Genomic DNA, 22,055 nt, shown 5'->3' on the forward strand with positions numbered 1-22,055 from the left:
TGGTTCCTGGGTAGTATATCATTATTTACAGTGGTCCCTGGGCCGTATGTCATTATTTACAGTGGCCCCTGGATAGTCTATCATTATTTACTGTGGTACCTGGATAGTATATCATTATTTAGTGTTGTCCCTGGGCAGTATATCATTATTTACAGGGTCCCTGTGGAGTACATCACTATTTACAACGGTCCAGGGTGGAATTTCATTCTTTTCAGTGGTCCCTGGATAGGAAATCATTATTGACAGTGGTGTCTGGGTAGTATGTCATTTTTTACAGTGTTCCCTGTGTAGTACATCATTATTTACAACGGTCGTAGGGTGGAATTTCATTACTTACAGTAGTCCCTGGATAGCATATCATTATTTTAGTGGTCCCTGGGCAGTATGTCATTAATTACAGTGGTCCCTGGGTAGTATATCATTATTTACAGTGGTCCCTGGGTAATACATCATTAATCAGCCTCGAGATGGGGGAGGGCGAGACCCTCAGTGGGCATTGGGCAACTGACAGTTATGGGAGGGCTGGAATATTCCCAACCAGCCATTGGTGGAGTTGTGGATAGTAAGGAGGGCTGTTGTCGGCTGCAAAGAGACATAGATAGGATGCAGAGCTGGGCTGAGAAGTGGCAGATGAAGTTTAACCCTGAAAAGTGTGAGGTTGTCCATTTTGGAAGGACAAATATGAATGCGGAATACAGGGTTAACGGTAGAGTTCTTGGCATTGTGGAGGAGCAGAGAGACCTTGGGGTCTATGTTCATACATCTTTGAAAGTTGCCACTCAAGTGGATAGAGCTGTGAAGAAGGCCTATGGTGTGCTCGCGTTCATTAACAGAGGGATTGAATTTAAGAGCCGTGAGGTGATGATGCAGCTGTACAAAACTTTGGTAAGGCCACATTTGGAGTACTGTGTACAGTTCTGGTCGCCTCATTTTAGGAAGGATGTGGAAGCTCTGGAAAAGGTGCAAAGAAGATTTACCAGGATGTTGCCTGGAATGGAGAGTAGGTCTTACGAGGAAAGGTTGAGGGTGCTAGGCCTTTTCTCATTAGAGCGGAGAAGGATGAGGGGCGACTTGATAGAGGTTTATAAGATGATCAGGGGAATAGATAGAGTAGACAGTCAGAGACTTTTTCCCCAGGTGGAACACACCATTACAAGGGGACATAAATTTAAGGTGAAAGGTGGAAGATATAGGAGGGATATCAGAGGTAGGTTCTTTACCCAGAGAGTAGTGGGGGCATGGAATGCACTGCCTGTGGAAGTAGTTGAGTCAGAAACATTAGTGACCTTCAAGCAGCTGTTGGATAGGTACATGGATAACGGGAAAATTATATAGTGTAGATTTATTTGTTCTTAAGGGCAGCACGGTAGCATTGTGGATAGCACAATTGCTTCACAGATCCATGGTCCCAGGTTCGATTTCGGCTTGGGTCATTGTCTGTGTGGAGTCTGCACGTCCTCCCCGTGTCTGCGTTGGTTTCCTCCGGGTGCTCCGGTTTCCTCCCACAGTCCAAAGATGTGCGGGTTAGGTGAATTGGCCAATGATAAATTGCCCTTAATGTCCAAATTGCCCTTGGTGTTGGGTGGAGGTGTTGAGTTTGGGTAGGGTGCTCTTTCCAAGAGCTGGTGCAGACTCAGGGGGCCGAATGGCCTCCTTCTGCACTGTAGATTCAATGATAATCTATGATTAATCTAGGACAAAGGTTCGGCACAACATCGTGGGCCGAAGGGCCTGTTCTGTGCTGTATTTTCTATGTTCTATGTTCTATGATCAAATAGCGGCACAGACTTGATGGGCCAAATGGCCTAATTCTGCTCCAAGGGCGACATGGTGGCATAGTGGTTAGCACTGCTGCCTCACGACGCTGTCCCGGCCCCGGGTCACTGTTCGTGGGAGTTTGCACATTCTTCCTGTGTCTATGTGGGTCTCGCCCCCACAACCCAAAGATGTGGATTGCACACACTAAATTTCCCCTTAATTTTGAAAAAGAATTGAGTACTCTAATTTTAAAAAATTAATAATTCTGTTCCTGTATCTTATGAACTTGGCACAAACAATTAAGAAGCTCGGTCAAAGAGGTTGGTTTAAAAGAGTGTTTAAACAATGAGAGAGACACGGAGAGATTAAGAGAAGGAATTCCAGAGCGCCCCAATCCCCCAAGGCAGCTGACAGTGAGGCCAACTGTGGTGCAACAATGGCAATTGGGGGATGTTCAGGAGGCCGGAATTGGAGGAGCGCAGAGATCTCAGAGGGTTGGAGGAGGTTACAGAGATAGGGAGGGTTGTAGGGTTGGACGAGGTTACAGAGATAGGGAAGGTTGTAGTGGCTGGAGGAGGTTGCAGTGATAGGAACGGTTGTAGGGGCTGGAGTAGGTTACAGAGATATGGAGGGCTGTAGGGGCTGGAGGAGATATGTAGTGTTTAAGGGGCTGGAGGAGATTACAGATATAGAGAGTCTTGTAAGGGCTGGAGGAGGTTACGGCGATTGGGAGGCTTGTAGGAGCTGGAGAAGATTACAGAGATGGGGGTGTAGGGGCTGGAGGAAGTTATAGAGCTAGGGAGGGTTGTAGGGGTTGGAGGAGGATACAGAGATTGGGAGGCTTGAAGGGGCTGGAAAAGATTACAGAGATGGGGAGGGTTGTAAGGGCTGGAGGAGGTTACAGAGATAGGGACGGTTGTAGGAGCTGGAGGAGGTTACAGAGATGGGGAGGTTTGTAGGGGCTGGAGGAGGTTATCGAGCTAGGGAGGGTTGTAGGGGCTGGAGGAGGTTACAGAGATAGGAAGGGCTGTAGGGGCTGGAGGAGGTTACAGAGATAGGGAGGGTGTAGAGGCTGGAGGTGGTTACAGAGGTGGGGAGGGTTGTAGGGGCTGGAGGAGGTTACAGAGATGGGGAGGGTTGTAGGGGCTGGAGGAGGTTACAGAGATGGGGAGGGTTGTAGGGGCTGGAGGAGGTTACAGAGATAGGGAGGGGAGTAGGGGCTGGAGGAGGTTACAGAGATAGGGAGGGGAGTAGGGGCTGGAGGAGGTTACAAAGATAGGTGGGGACTAGACTGTGGGTAGATTTGAACACTGAGCGAGTGTAGGTGAGTGAGCTGACGGGCAATGGAATTTGATGTGAGTTCGGATACAGCTAGATTTGGATTTGAATAGTGGAGATTTCATGTAATCTGTGGATTGGGGGGAACAGTTTACTGTCTTGTGCTGACCCCCCCCTCTTTCTCTCTCTCTTTGAAACAGGCACATAAAGGAAGTAGTGTACCTCCAGGCCCAGCAAAATCAGGAGCTGCAGGAGCTTTACGAGCGCCTCCACGTACCCAAGGAGTCATGCGAGGGCTCCCTGCCAGCTTACTCTCCCCTCGGCCGACGACAGAGGTCAGCCAAGAGCAAGCTCCGCAACTCCAAGTCTCACTCCCTGAGCAACGCTCCCACCAGTACAGGTGAGCGCCAAGGTGCAACGTTTCCTCAACTTGTGCAAAATGGCTTTGTCGATTGAAACTGTTAATCATCTATTTAAAAATAAGAATGTACAAGTTCTAGGGCTGTTTCTCTAAAAGATTTATGATAGAATGACACCATACGAGAAACAAGAGATTATAACACATCAAAAAGTAAGGAACAGGGTGTGGCTCTTTTCTCTAGAAAAGAGAAGGGGAAGGGGCGTGTGACCTTATCGAGATCTTTAAAATGATAAAAGTGGGGGGTCTAGGTAGAGAATTTAAGACAAAGATGAGCGATTTCTTCCCTCAGAGGGGAGTGAATCTTTGGAATTCTTTACCGTAGAGAGGCTGGGTCATAAGTATGTTCAAGGCTAGGCAGCACGTTGGCGCACTGCTGCCTCACGGCACTGAGGTCCCAGGTTCGATCCCGGCTCTGGGTCACTGTCCGTGCGGAGTTTGCACGTTCTTCCGGTGTCTGCGTGGGTCTCACCCCCACGACCCAAAAAGATGTGCAGGGTAGGTGAATTGGCCCCGCTAAATTGCCCATTAATTGTGGGGGGGGGAAAGGATGTTCATGGCTGAGAGAGACAGATTTTTAGTCAGTGACGGAATCGAGGGTTCTGAGAATGAGGCTGGAAAGTGGAGTTGAGGATTATCACTTTCTATCAGTCAAGATCGCATTGAATGGCGGAGCAAACTCGATGGCCGAATGGCTTCCTTCTGCTCCTAAGTATTGTGGTCAGGAGATCTTTCCACATGTTGAGGGGCAGGGTTGACGGTCCAAACTAGAGGACCGTCAGAATAAAATAGTGACTAATAAATCCAATCGAGGGAAATTAATGAAATCATCTTGACCCAGCGAGTGGAGAGCATGTGGAACTCACGCCCGTAGGGAGTGGTCATGGTGAATCGTTTTGATCTGATTCAGGGGAAAGTTGGATGAACACACGAGGGAGAAAAGAACAGAAATATATGGGGGATCGAGGAGATGAAAGGGATGGGAGGATCTCTCTGCCATCACAACTTGACATTTCTATACTTCCTGCCTCTCGCTCAGATTGCCACTCGTGAATCGTCTCGAACATACATAGGGGCGGACGAAATAGGAGCAGAAGGGAGTCTGCTCTCGCCTGCACTGCCATTCGATATGCACAACCCTCAGAAAAGATTTCTCCTCATCTTTGTCCGAAAAGGGCGACTCCTAATCTTAAAATGGTGCTCCCTAGTTCTGGACTCATCCACAGAATCACAGAACAATACAGCGCAGAAGAGGACCTTCGGCTCATCCAGTCTGCACTGACGCATGAAAAGCCCTTGACCTACCTACCTACCTAACCCCATTTGCCAGCACTTGGCCCATAGACTTGAATGTTATGACGTGCCAAGTGCTCATCCAGCTACTTTTTAAAGCCAATGAGGCAACCCGCCCTCTACCACCCTCCCAGGCAATGTGTCCCAGTCCTTCACCAACCTCTGGGTAAAAAGGCTTTTCCTCAAAACCATTCTAAACCCACTGCCCCTCGCCTTGAACTTGTGTCCCTTCGTAAGTGCCCCTTCAACTAAGGGGAACTTGGGGGCTGATTTAGCACACTGGGCTAAATAGCTGGCTTTTTTAAGTAGACCAAGGCAGGCCAGCAGCGCGGGTTCAATTCCCGTACCAGCCTCCCCGAACAGGCGCCGGAATGTGGCGACTAGGGGCTTTTCACAATAACTTCATTTGAAGCCTACTTGTGACAATAAGCGATTTTCATTTTATTTTCATTCAACAGCTGCTTCCTATCCACCCTGTCCATGCCCCTCATAATCTTGTCTCATAATCGTGTACACCTTGATCAGGTCGCCCCTCAGTCTTCTCTGCTCCAGCGAAAACAATCCAAGACTACCTAATCTCTATTCATGACTTAAATGTTCCATCCCAGGCAGCATCCCAGTGAATCTCCTCTGCACCTTCTCCAGTGCAATCACACCCTTCCTATAATGTGGCGACCAGAATTGCACACACTACTCCAGCTCTGGCCTCACCAACGTTCTATACAACTCCAACTTGACCTCCCTCCCTGCTTTTGTAATATATGCCTCGATTGATAAAGGCAAGTGTATGTTTTTCACCTCCCTATTAACCTGCGTTTCTGCCTTCAGAGATCGATGGACAAACACATCAAGGTCCCTTTGTCCCTCAGAACTTTCAGTGTCAGACCATTCATTGAATATTTCCTTGCCACATTACTCCTTCCAAAGTATATCACCTCACACTTTCAGGGTTAAATTCCATCTGTCACTTTTCTGCCCAATTAACCATCGCATCTATATCTTCCTGTAATCCAAGACATTCAACCTCACTGTTAACCACCCGGCCAATCTTTGTGTCATCCGCAAACTTACTGATTCTACCCCCCCACATAGTCATCGATGTTGTTTATATAAATGACAAACGATAGGGGGCCGCTGTGGGAGGGTCAGTACTGAGGGAAGGCCACACTATAGGAGGGTCAGTGCTGAGGGAAGGCCACACTATAGGACGGTCAGTGCTGAGGGAGCGCCGCACTGTCGGAGGGTCAGTGCTGAGGGAGTGCCGCACTGTCGGAGGGTCACTGCTGAGGGGGTGCTGCACTGTCGGAGGGTCAGTGCTGAGGGAGCGCCGCACTGTCGGAGGGTCAGTGCTGAGGGAGCACCGCACTGTCGGAGGGTCAGTACTGAGGGAGCACTGCACTGTGGGAGGGTCAGTACTGAGGGAAGGCCACACTATAGGAGGGTCAGTGCTGAGGGAGTGCCGCACTGGGAGGGTCAGTGCTGAGAGAGCGCCGCACTGTAGGAGGGTCAGTACTGAAGAGAGCACCACACTGGGAGGGTCAGTACTGAGGGAACGTCGCACTGTAGGAGGGTCAGTACTGAGAGAGCGCCACAGTGTGGGAGGGTCAGTACTGAGGGAGCACCGCACTGTCGGAGGGTCAGTACTGAGGGAACGTCGCACTGTAGGAGGGTCAGTACTGAGAGAGCACCACACTGTGGGAGTGTCAGTACTGAGGGAACGTCGCACTGTAGGAGGGTCAATACTGAGAGAGCGCCACAGTGTGGGAGGGTCAGTACTGAGGGAGCACCGCACTGTCGGAGGGTCAGTACTGAGAGAGCGCCACAGTGTGGGAGGGTCAGTACTGAGGGAGCACCGCACTGTCGGAGTGTCAGTACTGAGGGAACGTCGCACTGTAGGAGGGTCAGTACTGAGAGAGCGCCGCACTGTAGGAGGGTCAGTACTGAGGGAACGTCGCACTGTAGGAGGGTCAGTACTGAGAGAGCACCACACTGTGGGAGGGTCAGTACTGAGAGAGCACCACACTGTGGGAGGGTCAGTACTGAGGGAACGTCGCACTGTAGGAGGGTCAGTACTGAGAGAGCACCACACTGTGGGAGGGTCAGTACTGAGAGAGCACCACACTGTGGGAGGGTCAGTACTGAGGGAGCACCGCACTGTGGGAGTGCCTCACTGTGGGAGGGTCAGTGCTGAGGGAGCACAGCACTGGGAGGGTCAGTGCTGAGGGAGCCGCACTGTGGGGGGGGGTCAGTGCTGAGGGAGAGCCGTACTGTCAGAGTGAATGATAAGATTGATCTCAGTGCATAGAAAGTTAGGGGATTTCAGTCAAGTAAATAAGGAGAAAATCTTTCCCAGTGGTAAGAAGAGGGGGAACAGATTGAGGAGAATTGGAAAAAGAACCTGAGAGGGGAGATGAAGAGAATCTTTATACACCGTGAGTTGCTGTGATCTGTGTCACTGCTTGAAAGGGCAGATTCACCCTCCAAAAAGAAGGATAAATACCAGGGGCGGGGGGGTGGGGGAGGAGAGATTTGAAGGGCTGTGGGGAAAAGTGCGTGGGGGGGATTAAATGGACAGATCTTTCAGTGAGCTAGCACAGTCCCAATGGGCTGAATGGCCTCCTTTGGTGCAGTGAAAATCTGATTTTCTGGAGAGATGCAGTTTTCATTCCTCCGCTCAGATTCTTGGATGAGGTGCACCGTCCAATGGACAGGCCGGCTGATGTTTGGCCTTCGCTCTTTCTTTCTCCAGGGTCGTTCTGCTGCTCGGATTCCTACAACTCCCAGCAGACCGCCGGCGCCAAGAAAGGGACGTTCACGGACGACCTGCACAAACTCGTGGATGACTGGGCCAAGGAAAGGATTGGAGCCGCCAGCCTGAAGCCCAGCCTGAACGAAATCCGGCAGATCCAGAACCGTCAGGACCTGGAGAGCTGGCATCAAGTTTGTGACGTGAGTAGCAGGGAAGACGGCAAGAGGTCGGCCGCGCGCTCAAAGCAGGCTGTTAAACCGAACAGCCCATCCGCCCCCACGGGTGGGTCAGAAGATTGCACTCTTTCAGGAACTGGCTGTTTGAAAGGCCGGAGCCAATGTTTGCTGCCCACCCATCACTGTGATCATCACCTCAATCTTATTGAAACATAATATTCTGAGGTTGCGAGAGGATGGTTCCCTTGTTCCAGAGGCGGAGATCGCTGGCGAGTAATGCGTCACTCACGTGGCATCGAGCGGCAGCTCTGTGTCAACATCAACCCAGCGTGCGGACTGGACACCGTGAGGTGAGGTGCCCGCATTCCCCGGCAGCCCTGACTCCTCTGAGGCCTGACAGACCAAAGCACGAGGGCTTTGTCTGCCGCTGTCTTGTGTGTCCCACACCTTGGCCCTTCCTTTAGAGGTTAGAGTCCAAATGTGTCCCAACACGGCTGCCGCCTCTTGTACTGCTCCCCATCCTTGGTAGGGGGGGGGGGGGAGAAAAACCCAGCCGGAAGCATTAAGAGGCCCCTCACTCAGACAGTTTTGGATGTTAATATATTCAAGCTCCAGATGGATAGATTTTGGGAACACTGATAAGTCGAGGGAGTGGGACGGGAGAGAGTGGGGTTGAGACAAATGATCGACCGTGACCGTGTTGAGAATGTTCTGAGCAGTTTGGGTCTCCTTATTTAAGGAAGGATGTAAATGTGTTGGAGCTGGTTCTGAGGTTTACTGGATCGACAACAGGAATGGGCGGGTTGTCTTATGTGGAGAGGTTAGACAGGCTGGGCTTGTTTCCACCGAGAGAGGGCGGGTGACCTGAGTCTATAAGACCCTGAATGGTTTGACAAGGTGGATGTGGAAAGGATGTTTCCTCTTGTGGGCGAGACCAGAACCAGGGGGCACAGTTTTAAAATTAGGACAGACATGCGGAAAATTATTTTCTCGGGGGTTGTGTTCTCTCTCCTGTGTGTTTAATTTCCTTCCCTACTAACCCGCTCCCTCTTTCTTTTCCTTTTCAGGGAACTTCCCAAGCCAGCAATGTTGGTTGGGCAGGGTCAGGATCGCAAGGTCAAGGGACACAGCAGGCTGCACTGCCGCCAGGGATCCCCCCGTCAAATTCATTCCCGGGCACCGTGGCCCCTTACGCCCTCCCGAGCTTATGCCAGTACAGTGGGGCTGGCAGAGGAGCGTATCAGACGCAGCCCGCCGGGCCCACGCCCCCACAGGGACTGGCTCAGTATCTTGCAGCCGGCGGTGGTGGTAGTGGAGGAGGAGGAGGTGGTGGTGCTGTGCAGACATTCCCAGTGCAGGGCTCCCCCACGGCCCCTCCACGGTCAAAGTAAGGCGGCCCGAACGGCACCTACCAAGCTCGGGGTCGGCTGGTGGGAGTTGGGGGATGGAGGGGGAGGGTTGGTGGGGAGAGAGGGGGCAGGCGGGCTTGAAACTAGCGGCACCGGCCAACAGAGGCTGCTTCCAGGAGGACGGAAGACCCTGAGCCACATGACCAGCAACAGCGTTTTTAAAAATCTGTGTCCTTTCCCGTAACCACCGCAGCCTCCCCCACCCCGCACCTCTCCGCCAGCCTGAAGGAGGTCACCTAAGACCGATGGACGAGCTGCCACCCTCTGCTGCCCCCTTGCTTTGACTGATGCCCCTTTCTCCTCCCCACCACCCCTTCCTCAAAAGAGTGGCCACTCTGCGGGCTGGGCCCTCAGAAGTTGAACAGGGTTTGCAGGGGGGAGTTGCAGGGGGTAGGGGTGGTCATTTTTGCACCCATTTACCTATTCCCCCCCACCCTCCCCCAAATGGATGAGAGAGAGAGCGTGCTGCGATTTTAATACTGAGAGAAACTGAGAATTGCAGAAGCACAGAACACACACTCTCTCCCAGTGAGCCGGGTATTGGGGCCGGGGGGGGGGTAGTTTTATAAATAATTTTTGCCCAGGTGGTGGCAATTTGTGAATTAAAGCAGCTATTTCGCCACCTGACCTGTGGGAGTTGAGTCTAGCTTTATTCGTGCCCCCCACCACACTTGCTCCCAAGTGCCCTGAATGTGCCAGGATTCGTCAATGGGTTTTGTCTTCCTCTCCTCAACGAGTCCATCTTCAGCCTGTGCGCCTGACCTTGACCCGTCTCCCGGTCGTGTTCCTGGCCGTGGTTGCCCAGCATCAAAACGCCACCCGTCTCCCGCCCCACATCACGGGACAGAACGTCAGGCCGGAGAGGGGGCCCAGGCGGAGGTTTGACTTCACTCGCCCACCTCGTGGGGAAAGCGGGAGGCCGATGAACTGGGCACCTTTCTTGGCTTTGGACTTGGAACGGCTTCCTGCTGAAGACTGAGCAGGCGAGGGGCTGGGGAGAGAACTCGAGGTCAGCTCTCGCTGAAGGACTGTACTGGGCGAGCATCGATGGATGGAGGAGTGAGGCAGCGGTGAGAGATGGGGAGGAGCCGCTCTGCTCACACTTGTACGGAGAGGGCGGTGGGAGATACCAGTGCAACGCAGAGCCAACAATGTGAATTACGACCTACATGGACACTTTACGTTCTGTCTGCTCCCCCCCCCCTCCTCATGTGTACCTGTTAACATTCTGCTGCAGCATCGGATTGTGAATAACTTACTTGAAAGGGATGTTGTACTGAAACCTTTGTGTGCGCCCAGAGTGTGCGCTGTATGTGTTTTTTTGGGGGGGGGCTTTCCCCACCCCTTCCAACCCCCAGTCTCTCGTTGCATATCATGTTCTTTTTTTAAAAAAAATTATTTAAAACGCCAGCTACATCACAAAGGTCCATCATGGGGGTTGCCAGGGTGAACCAAAAGCACCCTGAGTTTGTTACAAGAAGAATTATTTTCAAATATTTATTTTTAATTGCACGCCGACGGTGTAGATTTTCCCGCGGCCGTGTTGAATCCCGTTTGCATCTGAGCTGTGTTGTCTCAGCAATTGTTTTGAGCTCCACGTTGAATCCACAGCCACAAGGGTGAAGTGGGGGGGATACTTGAAAAGATAAGCTAAGAGGTATGCATGGACGTTGGGGAGTATTGGGGTGGGGCAGAAGGAGGGGCGCCCCCCCCCTTTCTGGCATGGATCTGAACCTCCTCAATCAGCAATGTACGAACATTTAACAACTTCAGGCCTCGCGTGTCTTTTGCATCTGAGTGGTGCATGCAGAGACGAGCAAGTTTGCCATTTCCCTCTTTGCTTTCCTCCCATTCACCTTTCGCTCGCTTGCTCCCGTGCTCGCTCTCTCTCTCTTGCTCTTTCTTGCTTGCTCGAGAACTCTCTCCCACGCTCGACCTCTCGCTCTTGTGCTCGCCCTCTTGCTCTTTCTCGCCCTCTTGCTCTTTCTCGCCCTCTTGCTCTTTCTCGCCCTCTTGCTCTTTCTCGCCCTCTTGCTCTTTCTCGCCCTCTTGCTCTTTCTCGCCCTCTTGCTCTTTCTCGCCCTCTTGCTCTTTCTCGCCCTCTTGCTCTTTCTCGCCCTCTTGCTCTTTCTCGCCCTCTTGCTCTTTCTCGCCCTCTTGCTCTTTCTCGCCCTCTTGCTCTTTCTCGCCCTCTTGCTCTTTCTCGCCCTCTTGCTCTTCCTCGCCCTCTTGCTCTTCCTCGCCCTCTTGCTCTTCCTCGCCCTCTTGCTCTTCCTCGCCCTCTTGCTCTTCCTCGCCCTCTTGCTCTTCCTCGCCCTCTTGCTCTTCCTCGCCCTCTTGCTCTTCCTCGCCCTCTTGCTCTTCCTCGCCCTCTTGCTCTTTCTCGCCCTCTTGCTCGCCCTCGCCCTCTTGCTCGCCCTCGCCCTCTTGCTCGCCCTCGCCCTCTTGCTCGCCCTCGCCCTCTTGCTCGCCCTCGCCCTCTTGCTCGCCCTCGCCCTCTTGCTCGCCCTCGCCCTCTTGCTCGCCCTCGCCCTCTTGCTCGCCCTCGCCCTCTTGCTCGCCCTCGCCCTCTTGCTCGCCCTCGCCCTCTTGCTCGCCCTCGCCCTCTTGCTCGCCCTCGCCCTCTTGCTCGCCCTCGCCCTCTTGCTCGCCCTCGCCCTCTTGCTCGCCCTCGCCCTCTTGCTCGCCCTCGCCCTCTTGCTCGCCCTCGCCCTCTTGCTCGCCCTCGCCCTCTTGCTCGCCCTCGCCCTCTTGCTCGCCCTCGCCCTCTTGCTCGCCCTCGCCCTCTTGCTCGCCCTCGCCCTCTTGCTCGCCCTCGCCCTCTTGCTCGCCCTCGCCCTCTTGCTCGCCCTCGCCCTCTTGCTCGCCCTCGCCCTCTTGCTCGCCCTCGCCCTCTTGCTCGCCCTCGCCCTCTTGCTCGCCCTCGCCCTCTTGCTCGCCCTCGCCCTCTTGCTCGCCCTCGCCCTCTTGCTCGCCCTCGCCCTCTTGCTCGCCCTCGCCCTCGCCCTCGCCCTCGCCCTCGCCCTCGCCCTCGCCCTCGCCCTCGCCCTCTTGCTCGCCCTCGCCCTCTTGCTCGCCCTCGCCCTCTTGCTCGCCCTCGCCCTCTTGCTCGCCCTCGCCCTCTTGCTCGCCCTCGCCCTCTTGCTCGCCCTCGCCCTCTTGCTCGCCCTCGCCCTCTTGCTCGCCCTCGCCCTCTTGCTCGCCCTCGCCCTCTTGCTCGCTCTCGCCCTCTTGCTCGCCCTCGCCCTCTTGCTCGCCCTCGCCCTCTTGCTCGCCCTCGCCCTCTTGCTCGCCCTCGCCCTCTTGCTCGCCCTCTTGCTCGCCCTCGCCCTTGCGCTCACCCTCGCTCTTGCTCGCCCTCTTGCTCGCCCTCGCGCTCGCCCTCGCGCTCGCCCTCTTGCTCGCCCTCTTGCTCGCCCTCGCGCTATCGCTCTCTCTGTCCACTGATGCCTCTTTCTGTCTGCACCCTGGCTTCTCCCAAGTGCCAATTTGGTTGCCTTAACCTGACTAACATGCACGCACAACTGTTTTGTGGTCTTGGGGTGGGGGGGAGAATACTGTGAACATTTAAAAGCACGTTTTGGAAAACCTCAAGTTGTGGTTTGGGAATTCTCTCGTTGCCGATGTTTTGTTATTCTATATTGTGTTGTTTTGATTGTAATCTGTGAGCCTCTTTCCGTTCCAGTTTAATTTTCTGTTTACTTGATCGCAGAAACCTGGGGAGGGGGTGGATTTTGGGGGCGAGGTGCAGCAGTGAAATGATCATGGTTTATGGTATGTGAGGAGACCTGTTATCTCTTGTCTTTATAGCTTCCCTGTCCTAAGATGAAAATCACCTGGTACTGGTTGGGGTGTGGCATTTCTGTATTATCATCCTCTTGAACTGTGAAAGACACCTGGCTATACAGTTCCACATTCTGACTCACCAAACCCAGTTTGTGTCTTTTAAAATACAAGCATTTTGTGCTGTATACGCCCGGGTACAGTACTAGTGGGGAAGTGTCTGTCATTGTATAACACTGGGGTGCAGTACTGGTGGGGAAATGTCTGTCTCTGTACAACACTGGGGTACAGTCTTGGTGGGGATGGGTCCATCACTATAACACGGGTACAGTACTGGTGGGGACAGGTCTGTCACTGTATAACACGGGTACGGTACTGGTGGGGACGGGTCTGTCACTGTATAACACTGGGGTACAGTACTGGTGGGGACGGGTCTGTCGCTGTATAACACTGGGGTACAGTACTGGTGGGGACGGGTCTGTCACTGTATAACACTGGGGTACAGGACTGGTGGGGACGGGTCTGTCACTGTAGAACACTGGGATACAGTACTGGTGGGGCTGGGTCTGTCACTGTATAACACTGGGGTACAGTACTGGTGGGGACGGGTCTGTCACTGTATGACACTGGGTTACAGTACTGGTGGGGATGGATCTGTCAATGTATAACACTGGGGTACAGTACTGGTGGGGATGTCTGTCACTGTATAACACTGGGGTACAGTACCGGTGGGGATGGGTCTGTCACTGTATAACACGGGGTACAGTACTGGTCGGGACGGGTCTGTCACTGTATAACACTGAGGTACAGTACTGGTGGGGACGGGTCTGTCACTGTATAACACTGGGGTACAGTACTGGTGGGGACGGGTCTGTCACTTTGTAACACTGGGGTACAGTACAGGTGGGGACGGGTCTGTCACTGTATAACACGGGTGCAGTACTGGGAGGAACGGGTCTGACCTTGAAGAATGGGACAAGGTGAGAGGCTTGCATAAGCACCATATTGCACAAGTTAGTCATGTACTTTACTGTAAATGTGAATATCCATGCCAGTACACTGGACAAGCTTTGGCGAAAAGTCACTTGCATCGTCTGGTGAATGGACCTTTGAGTGAGCTGAAGTGTGCTGCCATCTGGGTGGTAATGTGCTGTAATCTGAATTCAGAGAGTGGCTTTTCAGCCCCAGTGTGTGTGTGCAGCATGGAGTAAATAGCGCTCATACCTGCACTAGCCACCATTTATGCACAGTCTTTTTAAATGTGCTTTTTATTTGAAAAATAACAACCCTGCAGACTTGCAGTGCCTTGATATTGAAAGCTTTCCAGGTTATTCTTTCCCTAACTGGAACGCAGCTGTTTATTTTTTGTTGTCATTGTTGCGTGTGCTGCTGCTACCATTTTACTTTTGATAACCGCCGTGTCTGCCAGGGGTGGGCTGAAGTGGTCCCTGACTGCGCCCCCCCCCCCCCCCGGGCCTGGGTACTGGTGGACGGGGAGGGGAGGACCAGCCAGAATTCAGGCCGAGAGAGACGCAGTGTGACGGTGGACCCACTTGCCTCCCTCCCGGCTGCTGTTCATTCCTCTGTTCACTTTAAAAGGAAGCTGCTTTTAGAGTGGCCAATGTTAATTGGCAGGAAATCGAGGTGTAATGAGGCGGGTGGTGGTGGTTGAAGGGTGACTGACGTCAAGCAGTCGGGGGCTCCTCGCTCTTCTCTGGTGCGTGAGGAGAGTTAAAACAGTATTATTGGTAAATTCAAACTGTGATTTTATTTTTGTGCCGCCTCTGAGCCTATTTTCTTTTGTCTTTTAAAAAAATATATATACTGTGTAGTAAAGCAGTTTGTAAGTCGATGCCTGTTCTTTCTCTCTTTCCCTGCCCCCCTCTCCTCCCATCAAGGGGTGGGGTGGGGGGGCGGAGAAGAGGTTTGTGTTGAACATTGTCCAAAAGTCAAAACATTCCTCAAAGTTTAGCTGCATGTGCAAGATGACTTTTGTATCTTTCTAAAATTAGACGGGAAGAGAAAAAAAAAACTGACCTAAACACTCGGTGTTGGTTTATTTATTTTGTCTCCTCGTTCTGGAGTTGAGCAGACGTTCCCTTTCCCAAGTTGAAATTAAATAAAAATCGCTTATTGTCACAAGTAGGCTTCAAATGAAGTTACTGTGAAAAGCCCCTAGTCGCCACATTCCGGCGCCTGTTCGGGGAGGCTGGTACGGGAATTGAACCGTGCTGCTGGCCTGCCTTGGTCTGCTTTAAGAGCCTGCTATTTAGCCCAGTGTGCTAAACCAGCCCCGAAAGTCGTTCTTCCCGGTTTCTAGGTGCAGTCAAGCGTCTCCCCTCTGTCCCATCTTGTATTCCCCTTTTCCAGTTTCTGGTCACCAGTCCGATATTGCTTCCTTCGTCTGAGAAGGAGAATGGAAGGTCATCTCCTGGGCATTTTCCCACCCCGCCATATCTTGTCCAGTGAGCTTCTAGCCCGATCCAAGTCTCTCATGAACTGAAACCCGCATCTTTAATCGCCAGCTTCTGTCAGCAGTGTGCCAGAGGAGAGGCTCGTTCCATTCCACCTTCCTTCAAAGATGGAGGAAAGCACAGTACCATACAGGCTAAGCTCAGTAGTCTGATTTATTCACCCATATAATTATACATAGAAGTTGGCAGTTTTTAAAATTAGCTTTCCGACAGCAGTGTACTGTAGGACACCTATAATGCTCACAATGTACCGCCATCTGTCTATGGTAGAGAAAGCACAGCACCAAACAGGCTAAGCTCAATGGCCAGATTTGTTGACAGAATGATAGAACGGTAAAGAGCAGTGCCAACTTCTGTCAGCAGTGTGCTGCAAGACATGGGTAAAGTTCGCCATGTTAGGGGGTGGCGCACTGGTTAGCACTGCTGCCTCACGGCACCAAGGACGCAGGTTCGATCCCGGCCCGGGTCACTGTCCGTGTGGAGTTTGCACATTCTCCCCATGTCTACGTTGGTCTCACCCCCACAGCCCAAAGATGTGCAGGGTTGGTGGATTGGCCATGCTAAATTGCCCATTAATTGGAAAACACAATTGGGTACTCTTGCGGCCGGGGGGGGGGGGGGTGGGGGGGACACAAAATAATAAAGAATGACAACCAAACTTAGCCCACAGTCATACTATTTTAGAAAGAGTTGAGAAACTGCCCCAGAATCATCGCTGTATTTTACAGCAAGCTACTGGACACACTACTGGGGCATAATTCCTCCGGACTATTGAAAACAATAGGGGGGTGAGTTGGGCACTTGGTTGGCAGCCATGGGAATGACTTCGCCTTGGTGTTTCTCCTTTTGGAGAACAGTTTCTTCGCCTTCGACAGACCGTGAGAATCTTCACTCCTTTCATTTTGACAAACTGATGCTGGCAGCGTCACGAGAGCGTGGTGTTCGTCCCAAAGGTTCGTCGTAAAACGGGTTCAAATTCCACTGTGGGCAGTTGGTGGAATTTAAATTAAATTAATAAAATCTGCAATCGAAAGCTAATTTCGGTAATGGTGAACTATAAAAACCCATCTGGTTCACTAATGTTCCTTTAAGGAGGGAATTCTGCCAGTCTGGCCGACGTGTGACTCCAGACCCCACTGACAGCAATGTGGCCAACACTGAACTGCCCCTCTGAAATGGCCCCAGCGAGACACTGTTCAGGGGGCAATTAGAGATGGGCAACAAATGCCGAGCTAGCCAGCGACGCCCACACCCCAAATAATCTTTTGAAAACCAACACTTACCTGCTATTTGTGATACCATCAACTTTCAATCCATTCCCCTCGGCATTATTATCCCAGACCAGACTCCAACAGTGGTTAGGATACTTGACAGATTGACGGCACAGTGGCGCATGGTTAGCACTGCTGCCTCACAGCGCAAGGACCCGGGTTCGATCTCGGCCCCGTGTCACTGTCCGAGTGGAGTTTGCACATTCTCCCCGCGTCTCCGTGGGTCTCACCCCCATGACCCAAAGATGCGCAGGGTAGGTGGATTGGCCATGCTAAATTGCCCCTTAGAAAGTTTAAGAAAAGGAGACTGAACAGAAATCCCAATATTTAATTTTAATTTTGTAAGACTGAGAAAAGGATACTTGGCTCCAGGAGTATTTCCACAAAGAAAATAGGACTGTTGATTATTAAAACAAACTTTTATTAATAACACAGTATTAAAATCTTTAACATCACATCCGAAAATAGCTTCCAATTACCACTTAAACAATACTACTCAATACAGTAAATACAATACCCTTCATTGCGATCTTTATTCCCATCTAAACAAAAATCTCAGCTCTCCATCCACTGTGACTACCAATGGCATTCAGGAATATCTGCTTCACAGAGATGTTCTTTGAGAAATAGAGATCTCTGGATATTGCTTTAAAGAAAGATCTGAATCCTGTCAGACCCATGCAGAAACTCTGGCTGTTTATCTTCCGCAGCTACTTCTCAGCTTGTTCTCAGACAAGGCAGCGCTGCTTTAAAGACTGTTAATCTCTTTTTAACTGAACTGCGGGGAGAGAAAACCGTTTGACTTCTGGAAACAGCTTCTTTCAGCTCAGAACTGCCCTGCTTTCTCAAAATGCCTTAGCTCCACCCAGCAAAGATATCGTCCCACCAAGCTGACATCTAAACTCTACAGGGAATCCCCTTAATCAAAACAAAATTCCATTAGCCCAAGCTTTTCATGATGCTTTAATTGCACCCCTCCCAAAGTAGACTTGCATTTCAAACTAGGATTTCTTTTAAACATGACTGCAGCAGTCAAACACACACTAGCCCAGCTCTTAACCCTTACTGCACCAATATATCTGAAATTCCTCCATTCATCTCACCAGCCCTTATCCAAAGACGATTACCAAATTTACAATTTACCCTTGAATAAAACTATTTTAAAATACTTAGCTGGTGACAAAAGACTAGCAGTAAGGATTGTCTCCGTAAGAAGTGAGGGAGGCAGAAATTCCGCCAACACTTATCAATCCCTATGTGCACGTTTACAATGCCTGTGAACATGGTAGGAGAACAAGGTACAGTCGGCCATTTGGACCCCTCCTCATGCCTGCTGCACCATTCAATAAGATTTATAGCTGATTGTCTACCTCATTCCACATAGTGTCCAAAAAGATCTCCCGATAGTCCTGAATACACTTGACTGACCACCCACTGCCCCCTGAGCTAATTTCAGAGGTAAACACCCTCAATATCTAACCTATCAAGTCCCCTTAAAAGTTATGCATTTGGCCCCTCATTCTTCTCAATCCGAGGAATAATAGGCCTGGTCTCTTTCTCTCCATGTTGCATGGTACCATCACCCCAGGGGACTAGTGAACTGTTGAATCTAGTGAACCGTTGTCCTCCCCTGACATATGTCCTTCCTTGGGTAAGGCCACCCAAACTGTAGACTGCTCCGGTGCAATCTCGCCAATGACCTGGTTAATTGTAAGATTTTGCTCTGGGAATGGAATGTAAGGGGTGGTGCAGTGGTTAGCACTGCTGCCTACAGCACTGAGGACCCTGGTTTGATCCCGATCCCTAGGTCACTGTCTGTGTGGAGTTTGCACGTTCTCCCCGTGTCAGCATAGGTCTCACCTCCACAACCCAAAGAGGGCAGCACGGTAGCATTGTGGATAGCACAATTGCTTCACAGCTCCAGGGTCCCAGGTTCGATTCCCGGCTTGGGTCACTGTCTGTGCGGAGTCTGCACATCCTCCCCGTGTGTGCGTGGGTTTCCTCCGGGTGCTCCGGTTTCCTCCCACAGTCCAAAGATGTGCAGGTTAGGTGGATTGGCCATGATAAATTGCCCTTAGTGTCCCAAAGTGCCCTTAGTGTTGGGTGGGGTTACTGGGTTATGGGGATAGGGTGGAGGTGTTGACCTTGGGTAGCATGCTCTTTCCAAGAGCCGGTGCAGACTCGATGGGCCGAATGGCCTCCTTCTACACTGTAAATTCTATATGTGTAGGAGAGGTGAATTGGCCACACTAAATTGATTGGGGGAAAAAAAGGAATTGGGTACTCTACATTTTTTTAAAATGGATTGGAGTGTAAAAACATACCATTTACCTTCCTAATTGCTTGATGTACCAGCATGTCAAATTGCTGCGATTCGCGTTCGAGGACACCCAGCTTCCTCAGAGTACCAATATTTCTCCTCATTTAGAAAAAGAAATTCCCTTTGGCTGACTTTAGAACTTTGAGTGCCTGCTCATTCACATTGTCCATGTCCCTTTGCTGCCACTTTCCGTTCTCCATCCCAGTTTACCATCTCGTTCTCTCTCTCTCTCTCTCTCTCTTTCCCCCCCCCTTTTTTTTTTTTGCAGGATATTGTCCCACTTTGAACTTGCAGCAAACATCAGGCTTAGGTGTAGGCCATTCGGCCCTTCGAGTCTGCTCTGCCCTTCTATAAGATCATAGCATCCGCTGGTGGTCTCAACTCCACCTCCCTGTCTGTCCACCCTCCCCTACAACCCTGGGCTCCCTCATCGGGGCGGCATAGTGGTTAGCACTGCTGCCTCACCGCTCCAGGGTCCGAGGTTCAATTCCTCGGGTGACTGTGTGTGGAGTTTGCACTTTCTCCCCATGTCTGCGTGGGTTTCCTCCGGGTGCTCCGGTTTCCCACAGTCCAAAGATGTGCAGGTTAGGTGGATTGACCATGATAAATTGCCCCTTAGTGTCCAAAAGGTTAGGTGGGGTTACGGGAATAAACAAAGAAAAGTACAGCACAGGAACAAGCCCTTCGGCCCTCCGAAGCCTTCACCGACCATGCTGCCCCTTTAAACTAAAATCATCTACTCTTCCGGCGTGCGTATCCCTCTATTCCCATCCTATTCATGTATTTGCCATGATGCCCCTTAAATGTCACTACCGTCCCTGCTTCCACCACCTCCTCCGGCAGCGAGTTACAGGCACCCGCTACCCTCAGTGTAAAAAAACTTGCCTCGCGCATCTACTCTAAACCTTGCCCCTCGCACCTTAAAACTATGCCCCCTAGTAATTGACCCCTCTACCCTGGGAAAAAGTCTCTGACTATCCACTGTCTATACCCGTAATTTTGTAGACCTCTATCAGGTCGCCCCTCAACCTCCTTCATTCCAGTGAGAACAAACTGAGTTTATTCAGCCACTCCTCATAGCTAATGCCCTCCATACCAGGCACCATCCTGGTAAATCTCTTCTGCACCCTCTCTAAGGCCTCCAGAATTGAACCTAACTAAGATTCCATCCAGCTGCAACATGACTTGCCAATTTTTATACTCAATGCCCCGGCCAATGAAGGCAAGCATGCCATATGTCTTCTTGACTACCTTCTCCACCTGTGTTGCCCCTTTCAGTGACCTGTGGACTTGTACACCTATCTCTCTCTGACTTTCATTACTCTTGATATATATTCACTGTATATTCCCTACCTGAATTAGACCTTCCAAAAGGATAAGGTGGAGGCATGGACTTAACTAGGGTGCCCTTTCCAAGGCCAGTGCAGACTCGATGGGCCAAATTTGTAAATTCTATGATCAGAAATCTACCTAACGTAACCTTGAGTAAGTTGAACGACCCAGCTTTCTGCTACTTTCTGGGAGAAAGCAGGCTGATTGAGGTGTACAAAATTATGAAGGTAGATGGGCAGAACCTTTTTCCCCTTAGTCGAGGGGTCAATAACCAGGGGACATTGATTTAAGGTAAGAGGCAGAAGATTTAAGGAAAATCTTTTTCACCCAGATGGGGTGGGTATCTGGGACTCTCTGCCTGAAAGGGTCATAGAGGCGGGAACCCTCTCAACATTTGAGCATTTAGATGAGCTCTTGAAACGCCAGAGTGTACAAGGCTAAGGGCCAAGTGCTGGAACAAGGTATTAGAATAGATCGTTGTTTGATGGCCGGAGCAGACCTGATGGGCCAAAGAGCCTCTTTCTGTGCTGTAAGGCTCTACGACTCAGAATTGCAAACACAAATGACCCCCGAGGAGTCTTAAAAGGGAGACCTCCCTTTATCCTTAAAACTGCGTCGCCTGATTCTCATCTTGCCCCCTCAAGCAGAAACATCCTCAGGAATTCAGACGTTTTCATCAGCTCGCCTTGTTTTTCTGAGCTCCAATGTGTCAGCCCAACCTGCTCAACCATTTCTCTTCAGACCAGCCACCAGGAACGAGTAGAGCGCAGAAAGTCGTGTAGCCTTCGCCACAGTGCTATCCGTCCTGAGCCATTACCCTCGGCAGTCCCTGTCTAAGCTTGTAAATAGCTGAGGCCCCTGCACTGATCCATGTGCTATGGTTACACACAGCTTCTTGCCCATAGTGATGCTGGCCGTCCTTACCCAGTTGCACCTACTGCCCTGTTCTCCCAACCGCCGAGAATGGAGGCCGATGGCCACAGCACCGTCACTAACTAGTGGGAGCTGTTGTGGTGGACTTGGCCAGCAGGCCTGTGTCGCATCGCAATCGCCGCTGGTTGGAATTGTGGCCATTTGACTGAAGTGGTCCATCCTGGTGCCCATCCTCGGCAATGGAAGTGCCAGCTGCGGAATTGTTCACGGTGCAGAAGGAGGCCTTTCGCCCATCTCGGGACATAACTTCGTTGCAGTGTAATGTAAGCCTACTTGTGACACTAATAAAAATTATTATTATTACTCTAGTTGAGGCTGAACTAGTGTTTTGCTCCTATTACCAAAGCCCTGGGTGCTGACTTGGAAATATAGCAACCGTTCCTTCACTGTCGCTGGGTCAAAGCCCTGGAACTCCCTCCCTAACAGCACTGTGGGTGTACCTACACCACTGGGACTGCAATGGGTTCAAGAGGTGGCTCACCCACCACCTTCTCAAGGGGCAATTAGGGATGGACAATAAATGCCGGGCCTGAGCCAGCGACGCCCTCATCCTGTGATTGAATAGCAAAATAAATGCTTTATAAACCATTCTCTGAACCTATCCCATGTTCAATGCACCCCCTTGAGTTTTATTTTGTTCTGGTACTCCATGTTCTTCCTACCAAAATGAATCACCTCACATTCCTCCACCTTTAACCCTGACTGCTGCCTGTCTGCCCATTCCACCAACATTGCCTGTAGCCTTATGATGTTTTACACTGCCCACAATGCTGCCAATGTTTGTACCATCCACCAGCTCTGAAACTGGCCTGTACACAAAGGTCTAAGTCACCAATATATATATATATATCAGGAAAAGGT

At 51.2% G+C, this 22,055-nt stretch overlaps 2 protein-coding genes across 2 annotated transcripts in view; one reads left to right on the forward strand and one right to left on the reverse strand.

The window, feature by feature from the left end:
* LOC140399426 (serine/threonine-protein kinase WNK3-like) overlaps positions 1-9,108 on the forward strand; it is a 178,118-nt gene extending 169,010 nt beyond the window's left edge. The window contains 3 exon segments of the mRNA XM_072489004.1: positions 3,237-3,436; positions 7,497-7,696; positions 8,740-9,108. Coding sequence (XP_072345105.1) covers positions 3,237-3,436; positions 7,497-7,696; positions 8,740-9,063 — 724 coding nt within the window. The 3' untranslated portion in view covers positions 9,064-9,108.
* Positions 9,109-10,731: 1,623 nt separating this feature from the next.
* Positions 10,732-19,033, reverse strand: LOC140399427 (uncharacterized). The gene is made up of 2 exons (XM_072489005.1): positions 18,941-19,033; positions 10,732-12,552 (listed from the first exon to the last, which is right to left on the reverse strand). The coding sequence occupies exons 1-2, from the start codon at positions 19,031-19,033 to the stop codon at positions 10,732-10,734; spliced, it is 1,914 nt and encodes a 637-aa protein (XP_072345106.1).
* Between the last annotated feature and the right edge of the window lie 3,022 nt (positions 19,034-22,055).

This window comes from Scyliorhinus torazame, chromosome 22 (assembly GCF_047496885.1).
Source record: "Scyliorhinus torazame isolate Kashiwa2021f chromosome 22, sScyTor2.1, whole genome shotgun sequence".
Taxonomy (NCBI): domain Eukaryota; kingdom Metazoa; phylum Chordata; class Chondrichthyes; order Carcharhiniformes; family Scyliorhinidae; genus Scyliorhinus; species Scyliorhinus torazame.